This window comes from Chiroxiphia lanceolata, chromosome 17 (assembly GCF_009829145.1).
Source record: "Chiroxiphia lanceolata isolate bChiLan1 chromosome 17, bChiLan1.pri, whole genome shotgun sequence".
Classification (NCBI taxonomy): domain Eukaryota; kingdom Metazoa; phylum Chordata; class Aves; order Passeriformes; family Pipridae; genus Chiroxiphia; species Chiroxiphia lanceolata.
Window position 1 is genome coordinate 15,229,046 of NC_045653.1, and position 27,982 is coordinate 15,257,027.

The following is a 27,982-nucleotide window of genomic DNA, read 5'->3' on the forward strand; positions in this document are numbered from 1 at the left end:
TCCAGCCTTACTGGGAATATTGGAAGCACAGAGAGGTATTATTACTTGTGCTGGATAAGCTTTGTGTACCTTCGTTAGGAAAACTTAAATAAATCACTTTTTGTCCCCTTAACTTTGGGATTATGAATAGTAAATGTTATAAGAAGGAGAGTTGCAGAAACACTGTGAAAGGAGGCTTGATGGAGAGAATACAAGGACAGAACAAACCTGTCAGGGATGGCTGAAAAGAATTGGATTGCTTTAACCCTTCCCTCACTTGTGCTTTGCTTGTTGATGAGAATTTGAAGAATAATGTGGATCTTACAAAATATCCTCTGTGGGCGTTACAGGTTAGCTTTGCTCTTTCAACACCAGTGTCTTACATCCAGCTGGGGTTTACTCACTGCTCAACTATGGCAAGAAAATGCTGAATTTGCTTTTTTAATAAGCACTTGAAGTTTTTTCCTGCTGTCCCGAGGTCCCCAGACAGATGTTTCATGCTTTTCTTGATGTTCTTTCACTGCAGGGAAGTATAATTTTAACGAGCAAATAGGTTGTTTTGACTCCTCCTTCCCAGGGCTGTGATAGGGAGTTACTTTTTCACGTGGCTGAGGCTTATGTTAATGTTTAGCAAGCCTTAGCTTCAGCCCAGCCTTGGGAAGAGGTGCTCGCTGTTTTCTGTGTACTCCGGGGCACTGAGTGCTGGCTGTGGGCTGTCTCCTTCAGCCCCTGCCCCAGGCGTGTGCGGCTCAGCCTCAGGCACTTGAAGGATCGGGTGGATTTACTGTCACTTCTCCGGGGACTGCCGAGGCGGGTGGATGCAGGGAGGGAGGAGAGGATGCTCGCGGCCAGCCGGCCGGCACCTCGCGGGTGAGCCGTTCCTCGAGTGGCCAGCGGTGTTGGGAGGAGCACGGATGGACTGACTGCCGCCCTCCTCCCCACTCGGACATGGACAAGCGTGGCACGTGCGGCTCTTGGATGGCCAGAAGTGGGATTCCCAGGCCCCGGGTAGTGCTGGCTCCTGCCCGGGCAGGCAGCTGTGCCCAGGTGCTGAGCAGGTACGGAGAGTGGAAGCAAGGTGAACTTCGAGCAGTGAGGAGGCTTTTATATGCTCTTTAGATGGGGTTTTGAGTGCCTTGATCCTGAAATGAAACCTTGTTAAAAAAAAACCTTTTTTTTTTTTCTTGTACTAATTCTGTAATTGGGCTGAGTGCAGCAAGCTGGGGAAGTGGGACCTGGGGGACTAAACTGTCGCTGCCTGTTCCGTGGTTCACTGGTAACCTGTCTGGGCAGCTCCTGGGGCTTGGGGGCTGTTCAGGGATTTGTGGAACTATATAAAGGTAAGAACTGCTTATTTATAAATATCATGCAAGCATTAGAGGATAGAACTGAAATTTGAACTGCTTTGCTTGGCAAACACCATCTTGCTGGTGTGCTTACTGGACATTCATTTAATGTGTATTTGCATGAGGCTTAGAAGTTGCATCAAGTTTTAGAATGTTTCCCTGCTGTAGTAATTGAAATCTGTTGGTTTGGGTGAATGTACTGATTTTTACTTCTAATCGCAGCTCATGTTTTCATGTTTCTGTCTGAGTTCTCATTTTTTTAGTCTGCTTTGACATTGTGTGTTCAAAGCAAGACAAGAAATCTTTAAAAGACCCCAGACAAAATTTGAGATTAAAAAAAAGAAAAGGAATAAGAATCTTAGGAGACTGACAAAGTGTTAAAGAGACAAGATTAACACCTTCAGTATGGCAGGGCTTCTTTGGTAAAAATTAAAATATTTGTTAACAACTTATGTTTTGCCAAACGAGTTTGTTAAGTTCCAGTGTTTGTACTGGTGCTAGAACACCTCTGTGGTCAGGTCTGAACAGATCCTACAGCAGGAACCTCAAACATGCTCACTAACTTTGACCAAAAACACTGAACTCCAACCAAGTGGCACTTCCACTGGTTCACTCGGAACTCACCACAGGTGAGACGTGTCCTGTGTGTGCATGTGTAACTAAGCCCTTTCTGCTAGGATTTACCTAAGACGTGCCTGTATAATACAGCAATGATACACCAGCCATCCTGGCCTTCTAATTAATTGCCTGTAATCACTGTTTATTTTTGATCAGTGACTGTGACGTGCTCACTGTGTTCCCACTAAGACACCTACTGGTTTACGCAGCAGTGGTGGTGTCTTGGCTCCAAAGCAACACTGAGAAAAGCCATTGCTGAGCCAGCTGTGCCTCCTGCTCCTCCCCTGGGTGTTGTGAAGCTCATACTGAGAAGGCTCATGGGTGGGGTCACTGGTCCTGCCTTGCTGCAGCACTCCAGTTACTAGTTACAGAATTAGTTATAAGTTTTTACCAAGGGCTTTTCATGGCAGTGTAACTGCCAAGCACTGTTAGAATGGGCGGACAAGAAGAAATAAGGATGAGCTCTATCATCCTGATTTACTCAAAGTTCAACATTAAAGAGGTTGGAGGCCAATATTTAGTATGCGTGAATCTGCTTTTGTAAAAAGTCTTTGTGTTAATGAATGAGCACACAAGAAATAAGTTCACAGCCTTTTTATAGTGGATTCAAACACATTGGCAGCCTTTCCTTTGGAAGCCAGGTGGTCCCTCACCCCTTTGTCCCAAACCTAGGCGTCTCACATATATACAGGTTAGCATCTTGCCTGAAGTCACAACAGTGATGGAAATAAAGTCAAGCTGTCTCATTTGGTGTAACGGTAGCATGTTTTGAGGATGTGTTCAGTAACTGGGAGGTATTGACTCATTCTGGTCTCGGCAAATCCCTGGCAGTGTGTGCTCGGGCTGTGACGGACAAGTCACTAAGGGCAGAGAGTCCATGCTTGCTGCTTCCTTCATGGGAATCCTGTGCACAGGCTCAGCCTCAAGGCAGCTGGAGGAAGCCCAGGGCAGCTTCTGTACAGAGGTGCAAGTGTATGGGGGTTCCCATCTGTAACCAGTGCTACTGAGCTGTGGGGTTTGGGATCCTGGTGTCATTGACAGGGGAATTTGACTGTCAGACCAGGTCCTTGTGACTAAGGGATAGATAAAGCTGCTTTGTGTGTTTAGGTGACTATGGATTCAGTGGAGATGGGAATGCTACCTTTTAATTAATGATTGTCATCTAATCATCCTGTAGGTCAGCCTTATCAATTTACAATCACATTAAAGATCCCAGTACTACTAAAACTTTGTTCTGGCCAGGTACCCCTTCCTCACAGCTGGATTTCTGTGTGGATGGAAGCCCTTTCCTGTGTGGCTTACCTTGCTAAGAGGGGAAAGTGAACAATGGGCTCATCTGTAGTGACCTTACAGTCAAACATGAAACCATGTACAGGGAGCATAACTTTGGTCTTCTGAGGCCAACACAAATGCTAGTGTGATGGGACAGACACCCAGCTAATAGTCTAAACTAAAAATGGCTTTGAATAATTTTAATTGACTGTATCTGCATGGGCTTATCGATCCTGTGTTTGTTCTGCTCTGAGTTTCAGTCTGAGATACCTCCAGGCAGATCTGTAATTACAGGCAACTTTCCTTATTCCTTAGCTTGCTCATTTAGCCCCAAACTATTCTGGACGAAGGCCTGAGACAAAGAAGTTGAGACGGGAGTTTCTTTACCCCTGAATACTTTAACAGAGACCCTTATTGGTAAGTTATAACCTGTGCTTTAGTTAAAAGTCCCAATGCTGTGATAGAGGTAACACAGAATCATAGAATCCACAGGATGGTTTGGGTCGGAAGGGACCTTAATGCCCACCTAGTTCCAACCTGATCCATGGGCATGAATGCCCATGATCAGGTCATGTTGCTCAGGGCCCTATCCGACCTGACCTTGAACACTTCAAGAAATAAGGCATCCACAGCTTCACTGGGCAACCTGTGCCAGTGTTCCACCACCATCTGGAGTTCCTGTCCAGCACAGAAAATGTTGGAGGTGCTCAGGGGTAGCAGTGTGATACATACAAGCATCAGAATTCACGTCTTTCCCTCCACAAATCCACAGAGCAAGGACTCTATTCCTTCTTTCTGGTGTCACTGGGGATGCCAGGACAGGAGTTGTGCCTTCTCATGTGTCTGAGGAAAGCTGGAACTAGTAGGGATTACTCCACACTCTTGGCACGATCTGGCGCATCCTCTTTATCACCTTGCAGAGCAGGCTTCTTCCAACAACCTGAAATGACGCTGCTCCCTGAGCTGCTTGCATAATAGATCTTCATGAGCTGATTGCTGTGTTACTGAAAACAAGCTCTCATCTTATTAACAAATTGTGGTAGTGACATCTTAGCTATTCTTGCTGGTGCTATAGAGACCTTCAACTGTGCTGTCCCACATGTGAAAAGTCCTTGATAAAATGCCTTAATAGGAACATAAGTGGTGGTTAGCAGCAGTGCTGGATAAAATAGTCTGAGCTAAAGAACTGTGGCTTCTCATAGGGGATGTTCTCAGTGAAACTACTATGTGAGCAAATCTGTGGTCAGTTATGGAGACATATGTCAGCAGTGGCAGACTGCTGCTAAGATTGCTTTAATTCTGATTCTTTGGCTGCTTTGGTTGAGTTAAGCCAGAGAAAGTAAAGCATGGTAACAGTCTATTGGGTACGTTACTGTTTGTTGCTGCCACAATAATTTGATAATTAGTCTCTCTGCTTTTGTGGTCTGGTCCAAGGAATCTGAACAGCATGTGCTTTTCATTTTCTCTTCAGAGTAAACTGCAGTAGTTCTTTCCTCCTTCTTGTTACGGGGAGAAGGAAGGAATTGGTAGTCTGTGATGTTTCTGTACAAAATCTGGGGGTAACTGATCCAGGCATTAAATATTTGTGGTAGAGCTTCCATTTGATTTAGGCCTTTTGTATAAAAGTTGTGGAGTTTTTGTCCATGAGACATCTCCTAGATAAATTTGCTATTTGTGTTGGGAATAGAGTTTTGTGTAATTCTGTGTGTCTGAATGAAGTAGCTGATGCATATTTCGTGTAAGATTTTGATAATGAGTAGATTGAATTCTTCCATACAGGGACTTGTTCTTACATTAGCATTGATAACTTTGAGAGACTAATGTTTAAACTCCAATAAGAAAAATATCTATAGCTATATCTATGTAAAATAGAGATATATATGTGACTTACTGCTTCAGGATTTTCTCCAGTTTTCCAGGTGTTTCTGGACACCTTCGTCTGCCACACAATTTTAAACAAAGTCTGTCATGTTAGGAACTGTGACAGGCTCATCTTCATGTGATTCATTCTCTTCAGAATTTACTTCACAGTTCATCATTTGGGTTTAAACTGGTTGCTTAGGGGAAGAACCTGGAAGCAATGTGAAGAGGGACTTTTTCCTGTGTGGACTTCTTTGTAATTTCTTTAGTCTGTGCTTTTGTACTCCATCAGTTGTTTTTGACCTTGAATTAAATTAAAGCAGGTAAAATATGTGTTGTGACACTAATGTAGTTTTGTTCTTACTTAGTGTCTTTTTCTGTCAAAATACCGCAACCAGTTGATAGACTAATCTCTCGTGTTTTTTTTTCTTTCAAGACACTTGTGTTTCATGCTTATGGTCTGAATCATTATAAATGATGCTGTGACTTGGTGTACTGCTCTCAACTTGCTGTTGAGGTTATTTCAGACTCTCAGTCTGTTTCTTTGTTTCTTGTGTGCCTTTGTGCTTGCTCCAAATCTTTGGAAATGTTTTTAAAGACCAGGTGCTCCTTGTGTGGCAGGACTACCTTGTCTGACTTAATTCTTCTGTTCTTGTTACCTTTTTCTCATCTTAGTTTTTCTGGCATCAGTATTAAAGGAATTCCATTTTCTTGGCTTACACTTGTTGCCTCCTGTTCTACTTGAAATGCTTGAGAAGGAACCTCCTTATTTATCATCTGCTGGAGAGGTATTTCAATGAGGGAGGGATGTTGAGCAAGCAGAGAAGTAGTCCTAGGCAGCTCCAGGTCTGAGCAGCTCTCTGACAGGAATGATTCAAGCCTGGAATGAACAAATGCATAGCAACAGTGTTTATTTTATTTGATATTCAAGAGGGTGAATGAGTGTTTGCGATACATTTGCAGTGTGTTGACAGTATCTAGGAACAGAATCAAGAACTACTGAGACTGCATTTCCCAGCCCAGGATCAGTGAGGCACCATCACTTGGACTCAGCACTGTGCAGCCATGGGGAGCTCCCAGGGATCCATATGGAGGGGATGGAGAGAGGAAAACAATAAGAAAATGAACTGTGTAAGGTCCATGCCAGTCTAATTACTCATAACTGTGTCATTAACACTGTGAAGTCAGAGTTAGACTGTAGGTGTTAGGCAAATCCTAAGCCCCACTGAAATTGTCTGTGCTCTTAAACAAGAGGAGAAGGCTGCATTAGGATGGTCAGTCTTTCCACAGATCCTTTTTTATGGTTGTCCTTAATTAGATCTTTCTGCCAGTTTGCTTTTTGTTGGATTAATTTTTACAGCTTCATAATCTGATGCTTTTAGTTATATTGACAGTGCAACAGTGTGAATTTGATTATTCTACCTCCTCTTTGCCCAGTTACAACCAAGCGATTAACATTTTAAACCAACAATCTCTGCCTTCAGTCTAAACTGTTGCTATGTTTGTATGCCACAAGTTGCCCTCCAGTTGACTCGGGAATGCAATGAGGAAGAACAATCTTTCAGGTGCACTGAATCTAAAATTAACCTTCCACCTGGGTAGCTGTATTTGCAAAGCACTGTGCACTGAGTTCAAGGAAAAAAAAGATACTTAGACCAGAAAATAAAACATTTTCTAAATGTAAACGCTTGACTTGGTGTTGTCCTTTGAGACAGGAGCAACAGCTGTAGTTTAGCACTTCTAGAGCTGGGCTTTGCAACCTGCTACTGCTTTGTAGAGCAGCAGAGTTATTGTGTGACAATAACATCCTGCACCTCAGTGAAATCGAGTTTAGTGCATGAGTACATGGACCTGTTGAGAAAAAAAAGTCAAGATGCCTTTTAAGTTGCTTGACACAAAAGTAGTTCAGAGATGGCTTTTCTAGAGTAGTTTTATAGTGTGACTGGTCAGGGGGCATTTTGGTGCAAGCAGTAGTAGCATATCTGTATTTCCAACTGTAGAAGGAAGCAAAATAACTGTGGGTGGTGTGAGACACAGTCAGAGTGGGATGGGGACAGCAGTTTGTTGTTGTGTGGTAAAACTATATCCTTACACCAATACTCTGTGCAAGAGTCTTGGTGTGGACTGAAGGTAGATCAAAAATAGCTGCTGGCAAGGCTGTAACCGGAAACCTGGGCTGAAAGGATGCTGTGACCCTTCTGAGGTGTGCACCAGAAATATGCCCTAATGCCTTAGATAAATAATGCTGCACTTGTAGTAACATCTCCTGGACTGAAACTCACATTCAGGGTCTGGTATCTATGTAAGTCATGCAGAAGATTAAAGTCAAGAACCACTCTTTGGAAAGAGCTGAAGACTGTATTTACGTTGGCTTAAAATTGTGTTGTTTTTTCCAGCAGGCATGGGGAAGGGATTGTCACAGCCATGTGTGACGCAGGCTTGCCACAGAGCACATCTGCTGGGTGCAAGCTCCTGCTCAGGTCTAGAGGGAAGGTTCTGCTGGAGCTGCAAACCTAAATTCTGTTTTGGTGTGAATCTATGGAGATTTTAGGGGTGTTAGTTGAGCCAGCTCTAAACCAAGCTTAACACAAAAGAAAGATACATTTCAGAGCAGCTTTGATCTGTATAAACTAAATTCTACAGGAGTATAGGGCAGTAACTTAGGGCAAGAAGAGTAGTTTTGTGCCTGCTGAAAGCATGTAGTAGTGTAATTAGGAGAGCTTGTAAGATGGTCCTTAGTGTTCTGTGTTGAGAGACTGCTCTTCAGTGCAAGTTCCTATGCCAGTGTTTCTGACACTAATATGGCCAAAACCAACTCCCTCAAGATAATATAAATTCCTCCTTCCAATATAAATGCCTCCTTCCAATTACTTTTGTGTTAGTGTTGATGTCTACTGACTGTTGCAAAATAGAATCCTAGTGAGATATCATGGCAAGGTATTAAACAGTCTTTTTTGATGCTGGCAAGGTGCCTTCTTTTAATCTTATGAGTAGGTTGTCAGAAAATGTGAGAAAATGGAGAGGAGTACTAAAGATGAAGAGTTAATGAGGGGTATGATCCAAATTTTTAATTCCTAATGAGTAAAGACATAAGTAAAAAGTCCAAAGGGGAAATAATGATTTGGAGTGGTTACTGCAGTGGAACTGAGAGAGGTGGACATGGATTGTGAAGGTAAATAAATAGTCAGTCTAAGATTTACTTTTTAAGTGTTCTACCAGGCTATAAATCGGCATCTCAAGTGGAGACCTGCTATTTGGATATGCAGGAATAGGAAAGAGCAGATGGGTATTAAACAAGCAGATCACCTGTGCCCTTGCCAGGGCTGGATAGCAGAATGGTTCAATTCAGTCTTTGCTTTTGTGTTCCTATAAAACAAACCAAACAAATCCTTTTATTCTTGTTGTCAACACTCTGGTTGGTTCCAGATGTTCCTGGAGTGGTGGTATTGCTTTGGTTCTGACCTTTGGAAGAGAAGATCTGCCTATGTGCATGTTAGAATAAGGTGTGAGCATGATGTGCATGCATATGCATAAATACAAGTTAGAAGGTCCTATAACATGTGTCTCAAAATTAACCCTTTATGACTTGAAATGCTTCTTCTAACAGAAGCAAGTTGGTGCCAGAACTGCTAGTAATGGCTTTCTGGAATGAAAGGGGCTAAACTTTCCAGATATTTGCCATCTATAACTTTGAGAGTCCAGGAGTTAGGAGTCTAAACTGCTTTTCTTGTGTGTTTTGTTGTCATGGCATAAGACTCAATCTGCCTTTTATTTTTATATTTTTATTTTTTCATGAAACTAGAAAGGAATTCTGGCCTATGTTTCGTGGTGGTGGCTGTTCCCAGGTGTTTCTCAAACCACCCACAGTTAGTGTAGTGTGCCGCCTCTTTAATTTTGTATTCATAATTGGAAACTATTGAGGTGTTCTCATAAGTATGTTTCACTTATCCCTATTTTTTTAAGTCTTTGAAAAAGATGGTAACAGGGTTTAAATGGCTTGTAACCCTTTAAAGAAATTATAATTCATTTTAGGAGAGGCACTATTTCATGAAGTGATGAGAACATCACAGCTTTCTGCACAGCGGTTGAAAGCTGAATGGGCCAGTCTGGGACTTTGGCTGCCCATGAATGAATCAACAGGGTGGTAAGAAAAATTCCATATGCTTCCCCAGGACACTTGTGCTGTTTCACAGCTGAAAAATCTGGTCTGAGCAGGAAAAGGGGGCCTCAGCCATCTGAGTTTTTTGTTGCATGAGCTGAAGTGCAAGAGACGGAGCTGTGCCGGTTTTTGCATATGGAGCACAGACCTGCTGGGTTTGGGCTGCTGCGGCTGGGAGCTTCCAGGCTCCAGGTTCTTGGAGCACACATGCACCAAGCTTGGAGAACATCCTGGTTGGCTGTGAATGTAGAGGGTATCTGTGCAAGCTTGCAGGGGAGTCTTGGAAGCAAGAGTGTGGTGGTAGGTGGTGTGTTGGAGGTCACTGGAGGGGCAGCATTGGAAAAACTGATACTTTGTCCTCTCACAGGTTTGGACAGCAGTTTTCCCCCTTCTCTAGGGGATTTAGTCCCAACCTTGTCTGTGTTGCTAAACACCAACCACAGCAAGTTCAGCGCTTACCTCTGTTTGGCTTTACTGCAGCTGTTAATCAGTGAAGACTGTACTGTGAATGCTGTGTGTGAATACGTGTAGCTAATCTCTCTCTCCTTATCTCTTCCTCTCTCAGCACCAGAAATTGTCCTTGCAAAATGAGCCAGCTTCCTCCGAAGAGTCCTTTGGCATCCCTGGTGTCAGAGGGCACGAATTCCAGGGTAGAGGCTTTGGACAACTTGTCAATGGACAGTTTCTGGCTAGAAGTAGAGAACATTAAACAGAGTGCTGAAGTCGAGCAAGAGGAATGCAGCCTTGCAGATGTCAAAACACAAGACGGTAGGTTGCCAAAAATGTTGGGAGTGAGGAGAGGAATGTGAACATCTGAAACAGGAAATTTGCTTACGCACCTGAACAATTTATAAGCATGTGGAGTATGGTTAGAATATTATCAGTCAATCAGAGATAGACATATTCTTTTAATTGGGTGGTGGGTAATGCCCTGCAGAAGGGAAGGGCTGACCCGGCCTGGTTTTGGCTTCTGAAGCAAAGCTGACTCTAAAGGTCAGTCACAGGAGCATGTTCAAGACTCCGTATTTTTTTCCAGCAACCCCACTAAGTGGGGGGATCTCACTCCCACTGCAGGTGGCTGCATGTTAAACACCCTGTGAAAGCTGACTGTGTTTTGGAAGGCTTGTTTGTGTACGTGGTTCTGAGATTCATCATAGTGGCTTTTATGGGAGCTGCTTCTACGGAAGGCAGACTGTTCCCTCTCTAATTCACTGTTCAAGAAAACACAGTAAACATCCAGAAAGCCTTGGATCCTTCCACACAAGGTTTTTCCAGCGTATCTCTTTTTTTTTTTTTTCTTTCCTCTTTCTTTCTTTGGAAAACTGTTTCATGTGCATGGGGTGTTTTTAACGGGCTTTCTGTAGCACTGATGCTATCCAGTGTTTTGGAATAAGTGGAACCTGAAATAACTATATGCAGTGTTTTGGAATAACTGAAACCAATCGTATTCCAAAATTTTTGGAATACAGTTGCCTCTTCTAGAATCATAGAATCTTTTTGCATTGAAGAGATACTAAAGTGATGGCACTGTGGGCACGGACCTTGATGCCTGGGGTGGCAGGCATCTGAATCAACTTTATTTAGCACATCAACATCTTATATGTGAGGTTCAAAAAGTAACAAACGATGTTTAACTACATATAAGTATTCTACGGGGCATGGGCGGCAGAGTACCAGGAACTACATTTCCCAGGATGCCCTCCGGCACCCTCCCTGTGACACTCACTACCACACCAAAGCTCAAGTTATTCCACCCCCTGCCACGGGCAGGGACACCTCCCACATCCCAGCCTGGCCTTGGACACTTCCAGGGATGGGGCAGCCACAGCTTCTCTGGTAACCTTTGCCAGATTACCCTCACAGGGAAGAATTTCATCTGAATATTTAATCTAAATTTCCCCTCCTTCAGTTTGAACCTCAGTTTACTCCTTGTCCTATCACTGGTGAGCAGGAACCTTTTCCTGATGAGCATTTCCTTTTGACATGGGAGGTACAACATCCTGGCGTGTTCGGAGGGATGATAAGTGGGTGACAAATACCAAGTGATCCCACAGTTTGGGATCACCACCTTTCCTGGGTCCATTTGAAAAATAGCTCTCCTGGGTTCATAGGGGGGCTCTGGAGAGAAGGATGTGAAGATCACCATCCGTGTTTGCTGTAGCAGGCAAGCATGATAAACATTAAGGTCTGCTGATTGTGTCCCTACATAAAGGGTGTAAGTTTGCTTTTTAGAACTGGAAGAGATGCAAAGTAACCAAGAAAACGAGTGCATCAGGAAGGAGATTCTGGAAAAGAGACCATGCCATGAGATGAAAGACTGTCTAGGATATCCAAAAGGCTGATATGCTGGAAGCAATTTAATTACCATGTGTATGCAGGAAATGTCTTTTAATGCCGTGTGTTAATCTGTCAGGCAGGAGCTGACTGCTTAATTGGCCATTGAAACCAGACAGACTTGGAATAATGCTCTGAGTAGTAAAGCCTTCCTGGTGGGCTGGGGAAGGTGGTGCAGCACACTTGGGCTCCTGGTACCTTCTCCAAAGGAGCTTAGGCAAATAAGGGTTGTGCTGGGAGCATTGGTGATGAGGGGAAACTTTGGATGGTGTGGAGGCAGGATTTGACTGGTGCCTGTCGGCTTTCACACCTGCAGCTTCTGGTTGGAGCATGGAAGCTTTGAGGCTCCTCAGAGCCAGAGGCACCATTGCTCTTTGCATAAATTCCAGGAAGTTGTACTTGGACAGTGGCAAACAGCTCCATCTGGAGATAGCATGGAGAGATGGCTGATCACAATCACTGCACAAGGGACAGTGAGGAGGCTGTGTGGAGATAAGGCATTGCAAAAAAGCTGACCTAGTTAGAGAAGTGGGCTCCTGTGCAAGCCCTGTGTGAGGGGAGGTGTTGTGGGAAGCTGCTCCTGACCTGGGGTCAGAGTGTAACTGTGCAGAACTGGGTCAGCTGAAAGGTGCTGATGATCTTGTGGTCTTGCTAATGGTTGATGGGAGCAGAAAGTAGCTTTTTCCTGGAATACAAACAGCATTGTCCTTTCCTTGCTTGTTGCTGTTTGCTGAGGTCTCCCCAAGGCCTGACAGCACAGCAGGCTCTCTGCCACTAAAATACCTGTTCACTTCGTTCCAACATGTAACCATGGCTGAGAACTGTCTGCAGAGTGATCTTTCTCCACCTTCAAAAACTAGATAAGAAGCTGTGCTTAATGTTTAGTCTGAAATTATAGGATGCCATAGCTGTCCTTTAGATACTTGGAAACTGAATGCTATATTACAAATGCTCTTTGTGGCCAGCTTATGTTTCAAGTAAGTCTTTAGAAGTGGTGTTCTTTAGTTTTTGCAAAATCATTCCTAATTGTTCTCCACTGAAGTGCTGCTTGCTCACAAGGCAAGTCTTAGCAGCTCTCCAGGTTTAAGCCTGCAGCTCAGCTTCTGTGGATCTCTCTGTTCCGACCTGTTTCTCTCCCATTTTAACCTTTTCCCCATAAATAACCTATTTTGCTGGTTTCCTTTTGTGTTACTGGCAAACATAACTGGGCCAAATATTAAACAGAGGAATTACATCTGGTGCTTGGCATCAGAAAGGGGCAGTAGGCTCACATGGATGTTCGATTTAGGGGCTGCTGTTTAGTATTGTGTACTAGATTTGTTTCCTGTTATGACTGGAATGGCTATTTTCAAAATTTGCAAGCAATACATTTCACTTCCTCTGGTTCCCAAAGGCAAAATAAACCAGAGGCTTTTTGTGTGTTGTTCTGCTGTGAAACCATGGATGTAGGACAAATGTACAGTGAGGAGTTGTGAGTGGGACCACGAGTGGCTGTGCCCAAATGAGCACTACTGGGGGGATGCTCTTAACTGTTAGATACTGTAGAACCAGACCGGGAAAAGACCAAAACTCAAAACCATGTAGAAAAACAGATAGTTTGCCAGTAGATTCATTAAGGAATTACTTGACTTCAAGTCCAGCTCTGGTTGTGGTGGATGAAGAGAAATGTTCTGATGTCCCATTGCCACCCTCAGAAAGGGGATGGCTCAAACTTCAGGTTTTCTGCCTCTGAAGCATTGCAAGCACCCAAATTTCTTTTAATCTGCTCACTTTGCCTTCTCATCCCTTGCCTGGCAGAGGGAGAAGCTGAAGCTGAGTGGCTCCAGGACGCGGGTCTGTCCGAGCTCCTCGAGACCGTGGCTTCGGACAGTGACAACCTCGTGCTGCTCTCCACCCTGACCCAGACCCAAGCGGCCGCTGGCAGCGCCGGCTGGACACCTACTCCCCGCTCCCGCCGGAGAAGAAACAAGCACTCTGTGCGTGATGTCCGGGACATTTTCGGAGTGGCCAGCTCGGAGGGTTTGTTGATTTGGTGGGATCTCTTGAAAGACCTTGTTGCCTTCTGGTGGCTGACTTGCCTTTCTGAGTCTAGGGCTGCTGTCATGTCCAAAGAGATGATTTCATCCCCTGAGCTGAAATGGAGCTGAGATTGGAGAAATTCTACATCCTGGTTGCAGTGCTGATAAGTTATTACGAAACCTGAAGATCTATAACTTCCTAGAGGCTGCTGGAACAATTCTGTATCCTGCCTCTATATGGTGTCTACAGCATGACAGCCTCATGGAGCACTGGCATCATTTGGAGCCCTCTTGTGTCTTCTTTATTCCAGTGACATGTTAATCATCATTATTAACCAAAACAAAAGAACTACTTAGTTCAGTTCTGATAAGCTGACCTTGTGCAGCTGAAAAATCCTGGAGGAAGAGTAGAGCTGCCTTTTTGGAGGGTTTTGGTTTTTTTTGTTTGATGCCTGTTTTTGTGGGTTTTTTGCTAGAGAATTCGTAACAATTGGCTTTTTCGGCTGCTTTCCTGCAGTTCTGCTCCTCTTTTCATTCTAGTCAAAACAACATTTTTCTTATTTTCAGGAGACAGTAGCAGAGAAAGAGGAGTCCAGCCCCGATCTGTTGTGGCAGAATCTCCAGACTGCAAATGCACAGAGAAGTAAGGAGAGTTTTAAATGTAGAGTTGGACTGAATGAGGAGTAGGATCTGAAGTAGGGCTGAAACTGGAAGGAAAGATAGATAGATACACATATATAGTTGTTGTTAGGAATTGCTGCTCAAACTGATAACGGTAACTCTGTAAGAAAGCAACTGAAAAATGAAAATAGAATCAGTCTAGTAAAGATCATGTGGTGAAATCCTATAAATACTATATGCAATTGTGCAAAGAGAAGTTAGCCATAGGTGTGTCCTGTAATTTAAGGTCATACTTGTCTTACCAGTGGTCTGATGATTGTAGCTGTAATGTTATGACTTCAAACTATTCTCATCTATTGATCAGTGTCAGGGCTGTGCTATTAGAACTCTGTGTTTGTATGTTAATGTAGGATTTTGTAAAAACAATGATACCAAATCTTTTTTAGTACTCTTGTTTTCTAAGCTTCACCCCCCTGGCTTTCAGAAATTCAAGACAATTTCTCCTCTGTATCAGAAACCCAGGATTACTCCCGCGCAGTTCGAAACCCTGGAAAAGAGGAGACGTTCAACATGGATGTTGCCTACTCAGAGCAAGCAGCTATCCTCCTCAAGGGATCCTTCCTGTCTGAATCTAGGAAGTTAAAGGATGGAAATGCTCTAACTGTAAGCACTGAAGGAATTTCTCCTGTTAGAATTTATTAATCTGTTCTTGTCAAGACACTCAGTTCGGTTGTATGATCAGCTCTTGGAAACACCCTCTGTGGATAGTGTTGCAATGGGTCTGTATTAGGTATTTTTGGGTACATAGTGCTTTTATCCTTGCAGTGTTGGGCAAGGATAGACACTGTGTAGTGGAGGGTCAAAAGAAGTAAGACTTATATCTGAAACTATCTATTTTGACACAGATCTGTGTTGTTTCCTCTGACAAGGGGAGAGTAACTGGACTTACTTATTCATAATCCTAACAGTTTTCTTTGCAGATGAATTGGACTGCTTCCAAAATCCAAGTAGATCAGGGTGGGTATCAGACTTTAACTTAGATAAATTGGAATGTCCAATATGATCAAAGAGCAATACTGAAAAGGGAAAATATTTGTTCATCTAGTGGTTGAGTAGGAGCAGTTTTGGGCATGTGTCTGGTCTTGAACACAGCAGAATGAACAGGTGGCTGGTTATGATGAAGAGTCGTAAGAATACAGCAAAAGTTGTTTACTAGTGGAAAAAGTGACAACTTGAACTGAAGCTTTTGGGTGTGTGTGGTTTCTTTTAGAAATTTAAGATCCTCAAGGGCAGACTAGGAGTGACCAGGATTGGAGATCTGTCTGCTCAGGACATGAAGAAGATCCCCACACTGGCCCTCATTGAACTGACAGCTCTCTGTGATATCCTGGGCTTGAGCTGAAGAGAAACAAAGCAGCAAAACTGAAAACAACAGGTTAGTTGGGGTGTTTTGTTATGTTTTTTTCTTTTTTGGTGCCTTTTTTTTTTACACTCATCTTCTCATAGATTTGTGTCCCAAATGTTAGGACATAGAGAGTCTTTGATAAGCAACCTTGTGACAGGTGTATTTTCCTTGGTCCTGGAAGTCGCTGGATCATGACATCAAGACCTAGTACCGCATTTATATCTGGCTATTAAATGCATTTGTCTTGTTTAACTATTCCTCTCTTTTTCCAGTATCTATGCTTGCAAAAGTGCCATCTTAGTCTGCAGTGGGGGATATACCCCTTAGACCTGTATTAGAGGTGATACAGACTTACGAACTGTTGTTTCTGTTGTAGAGAAAAGGCTTTTCGGAGTTCCACTCAACACCCTGTTGGAAAATGACCAAAAGCTGCTTCCCAACACCAAGGTTCCTCTGCTACTCCAGGCAGTAAGTTCTCTTCTGCTTTCAATCACACCTCTGATCCCCCGAGTCATCCTGTGAAAAGGAAGGGCTGACTCCTCATTGTCTGTGCCTATAGCTTTCTCATTTCCCCCTTTAATAGCTGTTGTCCTGCTTGGAGAAGAGAGGACTTGAAACAGAGGGCATTCTGAGAGTTTCTGGGTCTCAGACCAGGATCAAGGTATGTGCTCTTTAGCAGTGTTTAAAAATGTCAGAGGTGATCAGGGAGCATTTGCTGAAGCAAGTATCTAAATAACCCAAAATAATAAATATTAATATTTATTAATAACCTGTCTCATCTCCCTTCCAATTACAACTAGAAATACCCTGGGAAATCTGGGAGTGCGTACTGTGAGGGCCTATGCACTGTGTTGACTTGACAGATTGCCCTTCTAGTGCTCAGCTACAGAATTTTCCCTTATACCTGCTTGTAATAAATGCCATCTCTTTAATAGAGTCTGGAACAGAAGTTAGAAAGGGAGTTCTACACTGGCCTTTTCCGCTGGGATGAAGTGCACCAGAATGATGTGTCTGGGCTGCTGAAGAGGTTCATACGGGAGCTGCCAGCCCCGCTGCTAACAGCAGAGTACCTCCCTGCTTTTGCTGCTGTGCAAAGTGAGTCCCTGCTCTGCCTGCTTGGCATTCAAGCTCCTATGGCCTTGAACTCTCTTGTCAGGTGTGTTGGGAGCCTGCAGATCCAGTGGGAATACAGTGCATGATTGAGAGTCATAGTTGCTGATGCTTGCTTGAATATGTCTTTGTACACTATCCTGAAGTCTACATTATGTTGTGTCATTTGAGGCTACAGCATTGCTGCCATGCTGTATTAGGTCATTGAAAAAATTAGGACATGAAAACTCAGCTGTGGCCACTGGCCAGGTTGTACAATCCTGGCTTGACTGCAGGTAACGCAATGTTCTGCAAGCACCTCAGTTTGAGGTTTGTGCCTCAGTGAGTGGTTTGGATGGGTTAAGCTAACTTTTTCAGTGCACAACTTCTTGTTCAAGAAATGGGAATAATGGGGTCCATTTGGTGCCCTTCAAGGGAATCAGAGTTGCTGGTAGACTGTATACTCTGAAGGAAATGAGCCAGTCTTCTAAAACATGGGTAATTCCCTTCATAAGGACAGTATGAGCTTGATTTACTTCTATAAAGCAAGTTCTCAAATCCTAGACAACAAACGCTGCAATAAGTAATTGCCTTATTCTTTGGGGGATTCCCTGCTCAAGAAGAACAGTGTCAGAAGCCTGAATCCTCTGTCCTGTTGTTACTCTCCCTATCTAGATATTCCAGACCTGAAGCAAAGGTTGCAAGCGCTGAACCTCCTGATCCTGATTCTGCCAGAGCCCAACAGAAACACTCTAAAGGTAAAAGTGCTTGTTCTGGTTTTAACTGGAAAAACATAGAATCATTTAGGTTGGCAAAAACCCTTAAAATCATTGAGTCCAACCATTAACCCAGCAGTGTCAAGGCCATCACTAAACCATACCTCCAAGTGCCACATCTGCATGACTTTTAAGTAAGCACCACCTCTGGCTTTCTGTACTTTATAAGAGCTGTGGTGGTTGCTACTGCTTTTTTTTTCTCTTGCATAGTTCAGCTTCCAGGTACTAAAGGCAAGGCTGACTTGGCACCCTGAAAACTTTAGGGTTCTGGAATACATAATCGAGCCAAAGATGATCTGTCATGGCTCTGGTGAGGCGTGAGGTGAAAGAAATAATCCAAAAGGGTTTATTTTTCCACATCTGGGAATGGCTTTGAAGGGATACTAAGAGAAGGAGGGGTTTATCTTTAGATTCTGCAAATTTTACGACTCGACTTTGTAAATTGCTACCTGCCATGGAGTAAGAGCCCATCTGCTTCCCACACTGACTGTCTCTCCTGATTTCTAAGTGCTGGACAAACTAGTATGCTTAGTATAATTGCTTGTTGCCGTTTTAGTATTAGAAACTGGTCACTGAACTTCATGACTGGGGAAAGAGAATTTGCTCATCGATAACAAGAAGAAAAAGCTAATTAAGTGATCTCTCCAGCAATTGCCACAGTCTTAAGTCTCTTTCCCTCTCTTCAGGCTCTACTTGAGTTTCTCAGCAAAGTGGTTGCCAGGGAGAACAACAACAAAATGAACCTCTGGAATGTTTCCACAGTCATGGCCCCAAACCTCTTTATGCACAAGGGGCTGCCAAACAAGATCCCTGAAGGGAAGGAGAAGCAGCTGGCAGAGGGAGCGGCTGACGTGGTACGGATGATGATACATTACCAGGATCTGCTCTGGACAGTAAGTTGCACACGTGTTTGGCAGTATGGTGCAGCAGTGTCTTGATCTGGTTAGAGTTATAAGAGGGGAGGAAATAGTCTTGGAAATTTCAGAGGAGTTAAACATTTGTAGGCAAATCCTCTGAGTTCCAAGACTACATTGTCTTCAAGGTACACAGATATTTTGTCTATTTCAGGAGCTTCATAAAGTGATGACTGGGTTCTTAAATGACATCCTCATCTCTGCTTGATTTAATTCCTGTTTTCTCCCTTCTCCCTTCCCCAGGTCTCCTCTTTTCTGGTAGCTCAAGTGAGAAAGCTGAATGAAAGCAACAGCAAAAGGTACCAATTCTGTGACAAGCGAATTAAAAATTTGTTGCGCAAGATTCATGCTGATAAAGATAAGGTGGAAAAGAACCAGGCAGAGGTGAGTTGGGGCTTGGAAAAAACAAGCCATTTCATGGCAGTGTCAAATGCTTTCATGAGAACTCAGAAAGCTGTAAAGAGGGATGTTCTTTGAAGAGCAGGAGAGAAAAAAAGTTGCAGAATAGTGAGGAACAGTTTCGCAGACTCTCTCGGCCAGATTGTGGCAAAAACTGATTCCAACAACAAGAACACTAAGTACATTTCAGGCTACAAAACACTTGGTGAAAAGCAGATGAAGAAGGAAGAGACCAGGAGCAGAAATGCTGGTCTTTGCCTCATGTGAAAAGCAGAATTCACGTGGCTCTGGGTGCCCTAGGTGTTGGCACAGATACATCTGCTGTGATAAAGGCAGACTTATTTTCAGGAACTTAAAACAAAAATTTAGGTTATTACAGCAGTATTGTATCTAATTTTCTTTTTGCTCCATAATGCTGTTGATCTGTATGGAAGGGTTTGAGGAGGAGATTCTTGCTACTTAAAGGGAGAACAGTTCCCTGATGAACGACATGACTCTGTGCACTCTCGTATTGGTGCAGACTGAGGTTGTTTAAACAGATGTTTCTACCTGATCTGTTTCAGTATCAAAGTTGGGAAAAGATCCTTGGAGCCATTCTGCCTGGTTTTTTTTTGGTAACCATCTTAGTTGAATATGTGCAGGTCTGTAGGGGCTGGGTTATATCATGCAGGGCTGGATTTGAAATATCACATAATGGTGGTGCAACCAGGATGCTCTAAGGACATAAGCTTAGTTGGAGTATGCAGGTAGAAATAATAATTGAAAGTTTAAATCTGCGTTCCTGAAGAAGAGTCCATGTTCTCACGAGCCAATACATTCCCCACCTTTCTATGGCTGGGATACTGAGATGATGTCTGCCTAAAATACGGCTGTTAAGATGACATGTCACTGTTGAAGGTGCTGTCATTTTGGAGAGGGCAGCTACTGTTTAGGTAATCAAACAGACAACCTCATGCTTAGGAAGTGGTTAACACCATTCTAATGGACTCAGTCTTGTGCACTGTTTTTGCAGAGGTTTTGGGATTGCAAAATTAACTTACAGCAGGTTAAATCCTGTGAGAATAATTCAGTGTTCTTGGCAAAAGTTCTGAGAAGTTACTTCATGGAGTAGCTGATTAAAACAGTATTGGAAAAAAAACCCCACTTGGACTCAGCTCTGTGATGGCTCAGTGCTTCCTTTCTTTGGAAACTACCTTTCTGAAATTCAGTAGTCTGCAATCCAGCTGTCTAAACTCCTTTTACAGTAATTTAAATGAATTTCAGAGAAGTCATTCAGACTTGTGCAAACCAGTTTGTTAAAATTTCTTGCGACAAATCCTATTTTCATCCAAGCTTGTCGCTTTCTGGTGGTAGTGCTGGGTTCGAACAGCAGAGAGCACCACCGCTCGCTGATGGAGAGCACAGGTCTCCTTTCCCGGACACAACACCGAAACGCTAGTGATTTATTTATAATGCTCACCTTGATGCTGCTTTAATTTTTAACCTGTAGAATGTGTGGAATAAGAAATAAGCCTAAAGTCTATGAGCAGCTGGCTGGATAGATGTAATTCTTCACACTCTCCAATCTATTTTTAAACTTGGGGTTTTGACTGATAATAAACTCTTTAAGCACTTTTTTTTTTTTTTTTTTTTTTTTTTGTTCAGCCTTCGAAGATTGTGAAAGTCCACGCATCACTCTTCCTGAAGGACTCACTGGAGGTGCATTTGAACAATGCAACCAGGGTTGCAGATGTCCTCAGGCAGTTTCAAAAGAAGCTGTGCCAGAATGGCTGGAATATTGTTAACACTGTCAACCTCCTCAAGTGGTAAATTACTTTTTCTCTGCTTTAAAAAAAAAAAACAACAAAAAACAACCAAACAAAAAAAACCCCCACAAACAAACAAACCAACCCCACAAAAAAACAAACAAACAAAAAACCCCCAACTAAGTGGTTGCTGGTTTTGATCTTGTGGCTGAGGTGATGTGGCAACACAGTGAATCATGAGGAAACTGTTCTCTGCTTCTCTATTCTCAGCAGTGGAAATAGTGTGTTGGATGGGGAAGTCAAGTGTTAGTTCAGCTGAGTGATTCCATTCTGTGCTTAGACTGTCAAGAGGTCAGTGGTCCCATCCCCTCTGGGCTGCTGGACAGCAAGTGAACTCCAGCAACCTTGCTGGAAAAGTAGGTGGAGAAAGGAAGGAAAATTGGAATAACATTGACCCTGCAAAGCAAATCCTCTCTAACTCACTTGGAAAAACATCACCTGTGCAAATTACCTGCCTGGAGTAGTAATCTCAACATGAATATGTTAATGTAGGGATTTCCTAAAATGAACTCTGCAATTCCCTCCTATGCTCCAGTGGTAAATTGCTGAAGTAACCCAAAAAACGAACAGAAGAGTTCCTGCCCCACTCTGTCACCATTCCTGCAGACTGTATTTAGTAGGTAATGCAGCAGTGCATCTCCTGACTGTGTCACACAAGGTGTCTGGACAAGGAGGATGGAGGGGAAGTTGGCTGATTACGAGTCAGCTGGTATCTCACTAACAGCTGCCAAAGTCTTCCTGCAAGTGAGCTTCTCTGGAGTAGTCCATCAGTTTTTGAGGAATGCTGACAGTGAACTTTGATGTTTATGCCTGTTGTTTTCTAACTGAAAAGCTAGTGTTTGCATAGTGTGCTGCTTGCTGCCAGTGAGGAACAGCTGCCTTGGTGGGTTTTTTTTCCAGTTTTGGGTGTCCTTCTCAACACCTGTTCAGGAGGATCAGCAGGGTCTCTGTACCATGGCCTGTAGCTTCCTTGACCATTGCTGGCCTCAGAACCGCAAACAATTCTTTTGCAATAAACAGTACTGAGCAACCTAACCTGTCTTTGCAAAGATTTAACTTCAGTGTGTTTTTCTTTCTGCAGTAACAACTCAACAGAGTGCACAAACTTATTTCTGTATGAAGTGGGAGGTAATATTGGTAAGTACAAAAGGCAACTGAAAATAAGGACTCTGTTACCCAATTTTTATGCTTAACTTGTTTTAGAAAGGAGTTAAACTTCTCTGGGCAAACTGTGCTGGTGCTTCACCACCCTCAGAGTGAAGAATTTCTTCTTAATATCTAATGTACATCTACCCTCTTTCACTTTGAAGCATTACCCCAGATTTGTAAAAACACTTCTGAATGGTGTAATATTGAAAGTAATGTTAACAAGTACTGATTTTTAGGTGGGGGGAAAACCAAACAAAACCCAAACCCTAACAACTACAGAACTAAGGACATTAAAAAAAGTGGATTTTTTTCTGAATGCTTTGTTTTAATAGGTGAACATTGCCTGGACCCAGACACTTACCTCTTGGACTTGTACCACATCAATCCCCATACTGAGTGGATAATTAAGCAAAACCCATCTTATCCTCGGATGTTCTAAGGAAAAGATGAGAAAAACGAAGCATTTGGTTGAAGTTTTTGCAAGTTGTGGAAATAGAGACATTTCAGGTGTAGTCACAGACTGGACAATGCTTGTGACTTTGGAGGAAAAACAACTTTATTTACTGCTTCCATGGCAGCTGGCAGTGTGGTACATGAGCCTACCTGCTAAAAGAGCTGTTGGAAACAAGCAGCAATTCCTATGTAGAAGACTTGGCAGGGGGAATGACTGTTCTTAAACAAAATATCCCCCCAAAACAAGCCCTGAAAGCAAAGCAACAGTGATTGTGCAGCAAATATGGAATGTAAAAGAAGAAAGGTCAACTTGAAGATTTTAGAAAACATCTGTCTATTCTGGATTTGCTCTTTTTTTTGTTGTTGTTTTTTGGTCGCATCCACCATTTGGAGGAGAGACAGTCAAATTGCTGCAGTGGTATTAAGGATATCCCCTTGGTAAGGTCCATGATTGCCTGGTGCACATCACCAGAAGTTGAGACCATAGATTTCACTAAGAGACACTGTTATGTTCTTTGAAGAATGAAGAAGGGTGTTTGCAAAAAGGCCAGGTGGAATGTGATACCAACACCCTGTATTTAATGACTGCAGATAAATACATACGCAACACAAGAACATAACTCTCCTTGCAAAAAATGGACAGCAACCTTTCAGGTGTGCAGTGTGACAAGAGAGATGTGTGTCCTATACAGCCCTGCTGGTAATGCAAAACCAAATCTACAGGCTGCCATTGATGAGGGTAAAACATGCATTTATTTTACTGGACAACCTATATGTCAACAGAAAACAGGAAATATTCTGAAGTTAATTTGAGGTTAGTAATCTGACCTGGCTGCATAAACTGAACATCTTTGTGGAGGATTCTGTGTCAACATGTCCGTCCAAAACAAACCAAGCCTCCCCTGAGATGTGAAGTGGCTGAACTGAGAGGTCTGTGCCTGTACCTGGTCACACAGTGGGTACTGAACTGAGCCTTCATTGCTCCAGCTGCACGTTTCCATCCCTCACAGCACAATGTGGTCGCTGTGGGTGGAGAATGAGGGTAGAGCAAAACACTTGCACCTCACGTTGCTGCTGCATCATCATCATCCAACCCCAGCTAAAGAGGACTCTACTCGTGGAGGAGGAGCACAGAAGAATTGTATTCCTTTGTGATGTTACTGAAATATCTTGTGTGAGGGAACCCACTGTGCAGTTACAGAGGATGGAACGTGCATCATATCCAGAAATCCGGATGTCTCTTTTTATGTACTGTTATTAAACACTGTTGGATATTTATTCCTGTGGCAGAGGCAGGGCTGCCCTGCAAGTGTATGCTCAAAGTATTTCATTTGCCAAATTCTAGGTGCACTAGTGACAATCTCCAGTATTATTTCTTTTGTTAAATTAATTGGTTTCCATTGCAATCTGAATTTTCCTCCCTCTCCTTTTTTTCCCCGAGGTGGATGTGTAGTTTTCCTTACTCTTTATCTCAAACTCCTAGTTTCTGTTGTAAGGGCACTTCACTCTGTGTCTGTGTGGTTAAATTCTTGTGGTGGTTAAGATCCTAGAAGAACAGGTGAGCCATAGTCCATATTCTTTCCAGCCTGTTATGAACAGTATATGAGTGGCGATGATATCTTAAAATTATGCATATATTAGAGAGTCCGTCTAGTATTTTTTGGTTGAGATGATGCAGATGCATTGACTGGTTGGACCATCTTCACAGCTATCTTCTTAAGAAACGATAATATAAACTTGCAGAAAAACCACCTCCCAACCCTGACTGAGATCCCCCATGTCAAGAATTCTTGAGGGAGGTGCCTCTTTTATAGGGTTTAAATTGTGCCTAAAAGAGCCTGATTGTTTTCCTTGAGGATGAGAAATTTGTGCCTTGAAAGATCAAGCTGCTTTAAAATGGGGCATTAAAAATCAATGGTACTTATTCACTCATCACTTGTAGAATTCTTTGTTGCAGTGATGGAGTTGGCAAAGAGCGAATGCCAGAAATGTGATAACCCGAGAAATACCCAACTCATAAAGGCATGGGTGTGAGCTCAAAGATCTTTTGCAGGCTAAATTGCACCCCTGCAAATCACATGATGCTGCATTTTTTTTCCACCCCTCGTGTGCTGGTTTATTAAACATACTGTCAGTATGTATTGAGGGGTCACTACATCACTGCTACTGTAAACTACAAATGATTGGGATTTTTTGAAAACCAAACAATGTGAATCAGTGCTGTGAAAACCAAGGTTCGTGGGAGATTCTTAAGAGACAAATATCAGGTCTCAAACATGAAAGGAAATGTAAAAAAGAAAAAATCAGCTCTTTTCAGATGATGGATGTGCTTTTTTTATTTTTCTGACCTGTCTTTGTATCAAAAAGTAAATACAAATTTTTTGATCACTGATGTGCAACCCACTTTTGAATGCTGGCTTTTAATAACATTTTTTACAAATTTTTAATTCTGTATTTAAATTCCATTTTTATTCAGTGAAACAATAAAAATACAGTGAAATCTCTTGGCTCCATTTTCATTAGTGGCTGAGAATAAGTTAGTATGTCTATGAATGCATTATTTGCCTTGGGCCTGAAGAGGGATGTATCTGGGGTCTAAGTGAGCTGGGCAAGAGTTTTGTATTAGAGCTTCAGGAGAAGCTCCTCTTTGGATGATCCTGTGGGATTGCTGCAAAAGAATGATCCAGGAGGAGAAAGAGGAGGATGGTGATGGGTATAAAAAGTCCAGAGAAAGGTTGATGGGAGCTGAAGGTGAGCACCAAGGATTAATGACTTCTGAGCTGCTGTTAAAGATTTAATCTTGAGGAAGGATGAGAAGTCTCTTTCCCACTCCCTCAGTCCTTCTCAGCTGAGCTGTGCTCAGTGACATGGGTGCTGGACTAGCCAAATTGGCAAGGAGTAATAGGAATCCAGTCTGAATATTTTGTTAAATTGTGACTAATACTTTAGTGTTCAATAGTCAGTGATAAAATGTGGCATAAATCCACTGTGATTTGTTTAAAAACAGTAACAGCAGCAGCCTGTCCAGTAGTGCTGCTGGAAAAACAGGAATTACTATCCTACCCAGAAACAAAAGGGAAAGAGGATCCAAGTGGCTTTAGAAAGCTTCCAGAGCAATTATCTGAGGAAAACACCAGCTTATCAAACTCATTTCACCCATTCATCTTCAGCAGTATCAAAGTGCTCATCTCTCCCATCCCCAAGGGCTTTTGTGATTGATCATTATTACACAGCTCTCCCTTGCTCACAATAAAAGCCCAGTATTTATTCTGCAGGCAACTTGAATGCAACTTTATGCTGTGCTGAGATAACAGGACAGAATATAAAACAATCTTGCAAATGCTGGTTAAACATAGTTGTGGATTAAGTGGAACTGAAATACCACACGTTAATTAAAAAAAAAAAAAAGGTAATTTGCATCAGGAAAAGGTATTTGCAGAAATACAGGGTCTTCACAGGAACAAGTGAAGCTTCAGCTCCTGGAGGGAAATGCCACAGGAAAACAACTAAATGCACTTCCTGGAGCAAAGTAAGTGACAACAAGTATTGTAAATGAAATACAACTGCATTTGATTAAATCTATTTCTTTATCCTTGTGCACTCCCCAGTGCTGAAAACGAGATAAATGACATCTGTTGTTTTGCATGCTGAGAGAATGAAACTTTAAAGTTCTCTCCAAATGCTGGTTGATCTTGACTGCACATGGGGGCTGCATATATGTCTTCAGCTTCAGGGGAAAATAGAGGCCACAGTTCAATATTTTAAGTTACTGGAAAAGAAAATGTGCAGCTGCACTGACTTACCATCTGGGAAACGGCCAGGGCAAGATCAGCCCCCATAGTCACCCCCAGCCTCCTCTACTACACCCAATCTCAGGTTTTATGGGTTTTTTCATTGCTTGTGGTGACAAACACCCTTGGTTGTCCCTCCCCATTCTTCACTGTCCTGGGGAAGGTAGGCGACCTCACCTGCCAAGGTCCTTTTCCCCAGCACCTGGACCTGGCAGGATCAACTGAGCTCAAGGTGTTGAAGCCTTTCCTTCCACACTGTGCTCTGTTATCTAGTTCTGTCCAAGGATTGGCTCAAAGAATGTGGGTGGAGGAAGGAATTCGTTTTCTCTTTAGTCCTTGAAGTGGTGTGGTTTTCATCTCTCTTGGCTGTCTGTACTTTTCTGGCTGATGAAGTTGCAGGAGTAATTACCTAGGGGATAAAGGTGGAAAAGAGCAAGAAGCCAAACAGAAACGGAGGGTGTGGGTGTACCTGTGTGGGTTGCTTGTCATTTTGTTTGTTGTTTTGCAGGATTTGGAAGAGATACAGATGCACGTGAGCTCTGATGTTCTTTCCCTGCTCACCTCAAACCTCGCTCTTGGCAGGCTGCAGTAGAAACTCGCCTCAGAGATTCCCCATTCTGTGCAGGATGACGACCAAAGCTGGTTTCCTTTGCCCTCAGCTTTTGCCAGCCTGCCCTTTCTGTGACAGGAGGGTGAGGTGAGCCTTCAGTAACGAACACATTTCAAGTTAGGCCATGTGTGTGGATGGATGATTCAAGTTGAGCATGGACTGCTTGTGACTTGTGTTCAAACTGAATCTTTTGAGCCTTACTTAGAGTCTTAAAAGTCTGAGGAGTGTGATTATACATAACTCACTGGTCTTACTTCCTACCTCAGCTTTCTGTATGTGCCCACTCAATGCAGGAAGAGAAAGTCACTCTCATTTGCACTGGTGACTCTAGTTAAGCCTTCTCTGGGCACAAGAGCAATCACAAAGTGGAATAATTGCCTTTTATTTATAACAAAATGGCAAAGCTGTCTCAGGGTTTCAAGAGAGACAATTAAAGATTTTTACATTGTTTTCTTCAAAAGGAGAAATAGACCTTGGGGTTCCCTAATAGCCCTCCTGATTCTGAGCCATGCTCTCAGAGCGTGTTGTTGTGGGTTGCATTTATGAGCCACTTATTATCCCTAATTACTGAGCAGGAGGTAGGTCTCTCTGTAATAGGCGAAGTTGTGACTTGATGAACACTCAGCTGTCTCTATTTAAGATAAAATTACTGTAATTAACAAATCGATCAACCTTACTTTTGCTTTGCCTGACTGGGACAGAGCAAATGGACTAAATGAGGCCCTTTTAGCACAAAGGTAGAGAAAGGGCTTTGCAGATCTCAGGATACAGAGGCTTAAAGCTTTTTTGTCACACACTGTTTTTAATGGTAATGTCACGTAATTGTCTCTTGTTAGATAATTTTGTCTCCAGCAAAAAGCGCCCATGCTGGGCTTTCTTCAGTTCAGCCCAGCGAGGCAGAGTCCTGGCAGGTGAGCAGCCAGGTGGGTTGATTTGCTATAATCTACACCTCGATCAGGACTGGGTTGGATTCTCTGGGTGGTGCCCTTCCTTGTGACTCTTACTGAGTTGTTTGCAGAATGTATGTCTTTGAGAGCAAGATTAATCCCTCAGGTTGTCTGTTGCCTGCTCTGACTGCCCAGATGCTGCTCTTCATGCCACCTTGCTGTCCAAGGGCATCTGTGCTTTTAGCCCCAGCCAATCCTTCCACCCTGCTGGTGTGAGAAAAACTTGTCCCCAGCTCTTCTTCCAGGTAATTGGAGCCACGTGCTGTCTAGAAAACATTCAGCTACAGGAATTCATTCCTGTTGGAGCTTCTGTACCTGCGTGGGTTGCTTGTCATTTTGTTTATTGTTGCTTGTTATTTTGTCTGTGCACTCTGGCAAACTCACAGTGCCTGTGTAGTCAGCCTGTCCTTTCTGCCTGGTCACACCGAGATTGTGTC

At 43.0% G+C, this 27,982-nt stretch overlaps 1 protein-coding gene across 1 annotated transcript; it reads left to right on the top strand.

Moving 5' to 3' along the window:
• Positions 1–657: 657 nt before the first annotated feature.
• Positions 658–24,493, top strand: ARHGAP40 (Rho GTPase activating protein 40). Its single transcript, XM_032705281.1, is given in 16 exon segments — positions 658–1,037; positions 9,800–10,002; positions 13,366–13,587; positions 14,155–14,229; positions 14,722–14,870; positions 15,478–15,598; positions 15,601–15,642; positions 15,989–16,080; positions 16,196–16,273; positions 16,548–16,707; positions 17,377–17,459; positions 18,164–18,370; positions 18,635–18,775; positions 20,435–20,595; positions 21,677–21,732; positions 22,077–24,493. Coding segments are annotated over 16 exon segments (2,007 nt in total). The 5' UTR covers positions 658–927; the 3' UTR covers positions 22,184–24,493.
• Positions 24,494–27,982: the final 3,489 nt, after the last annotated feature.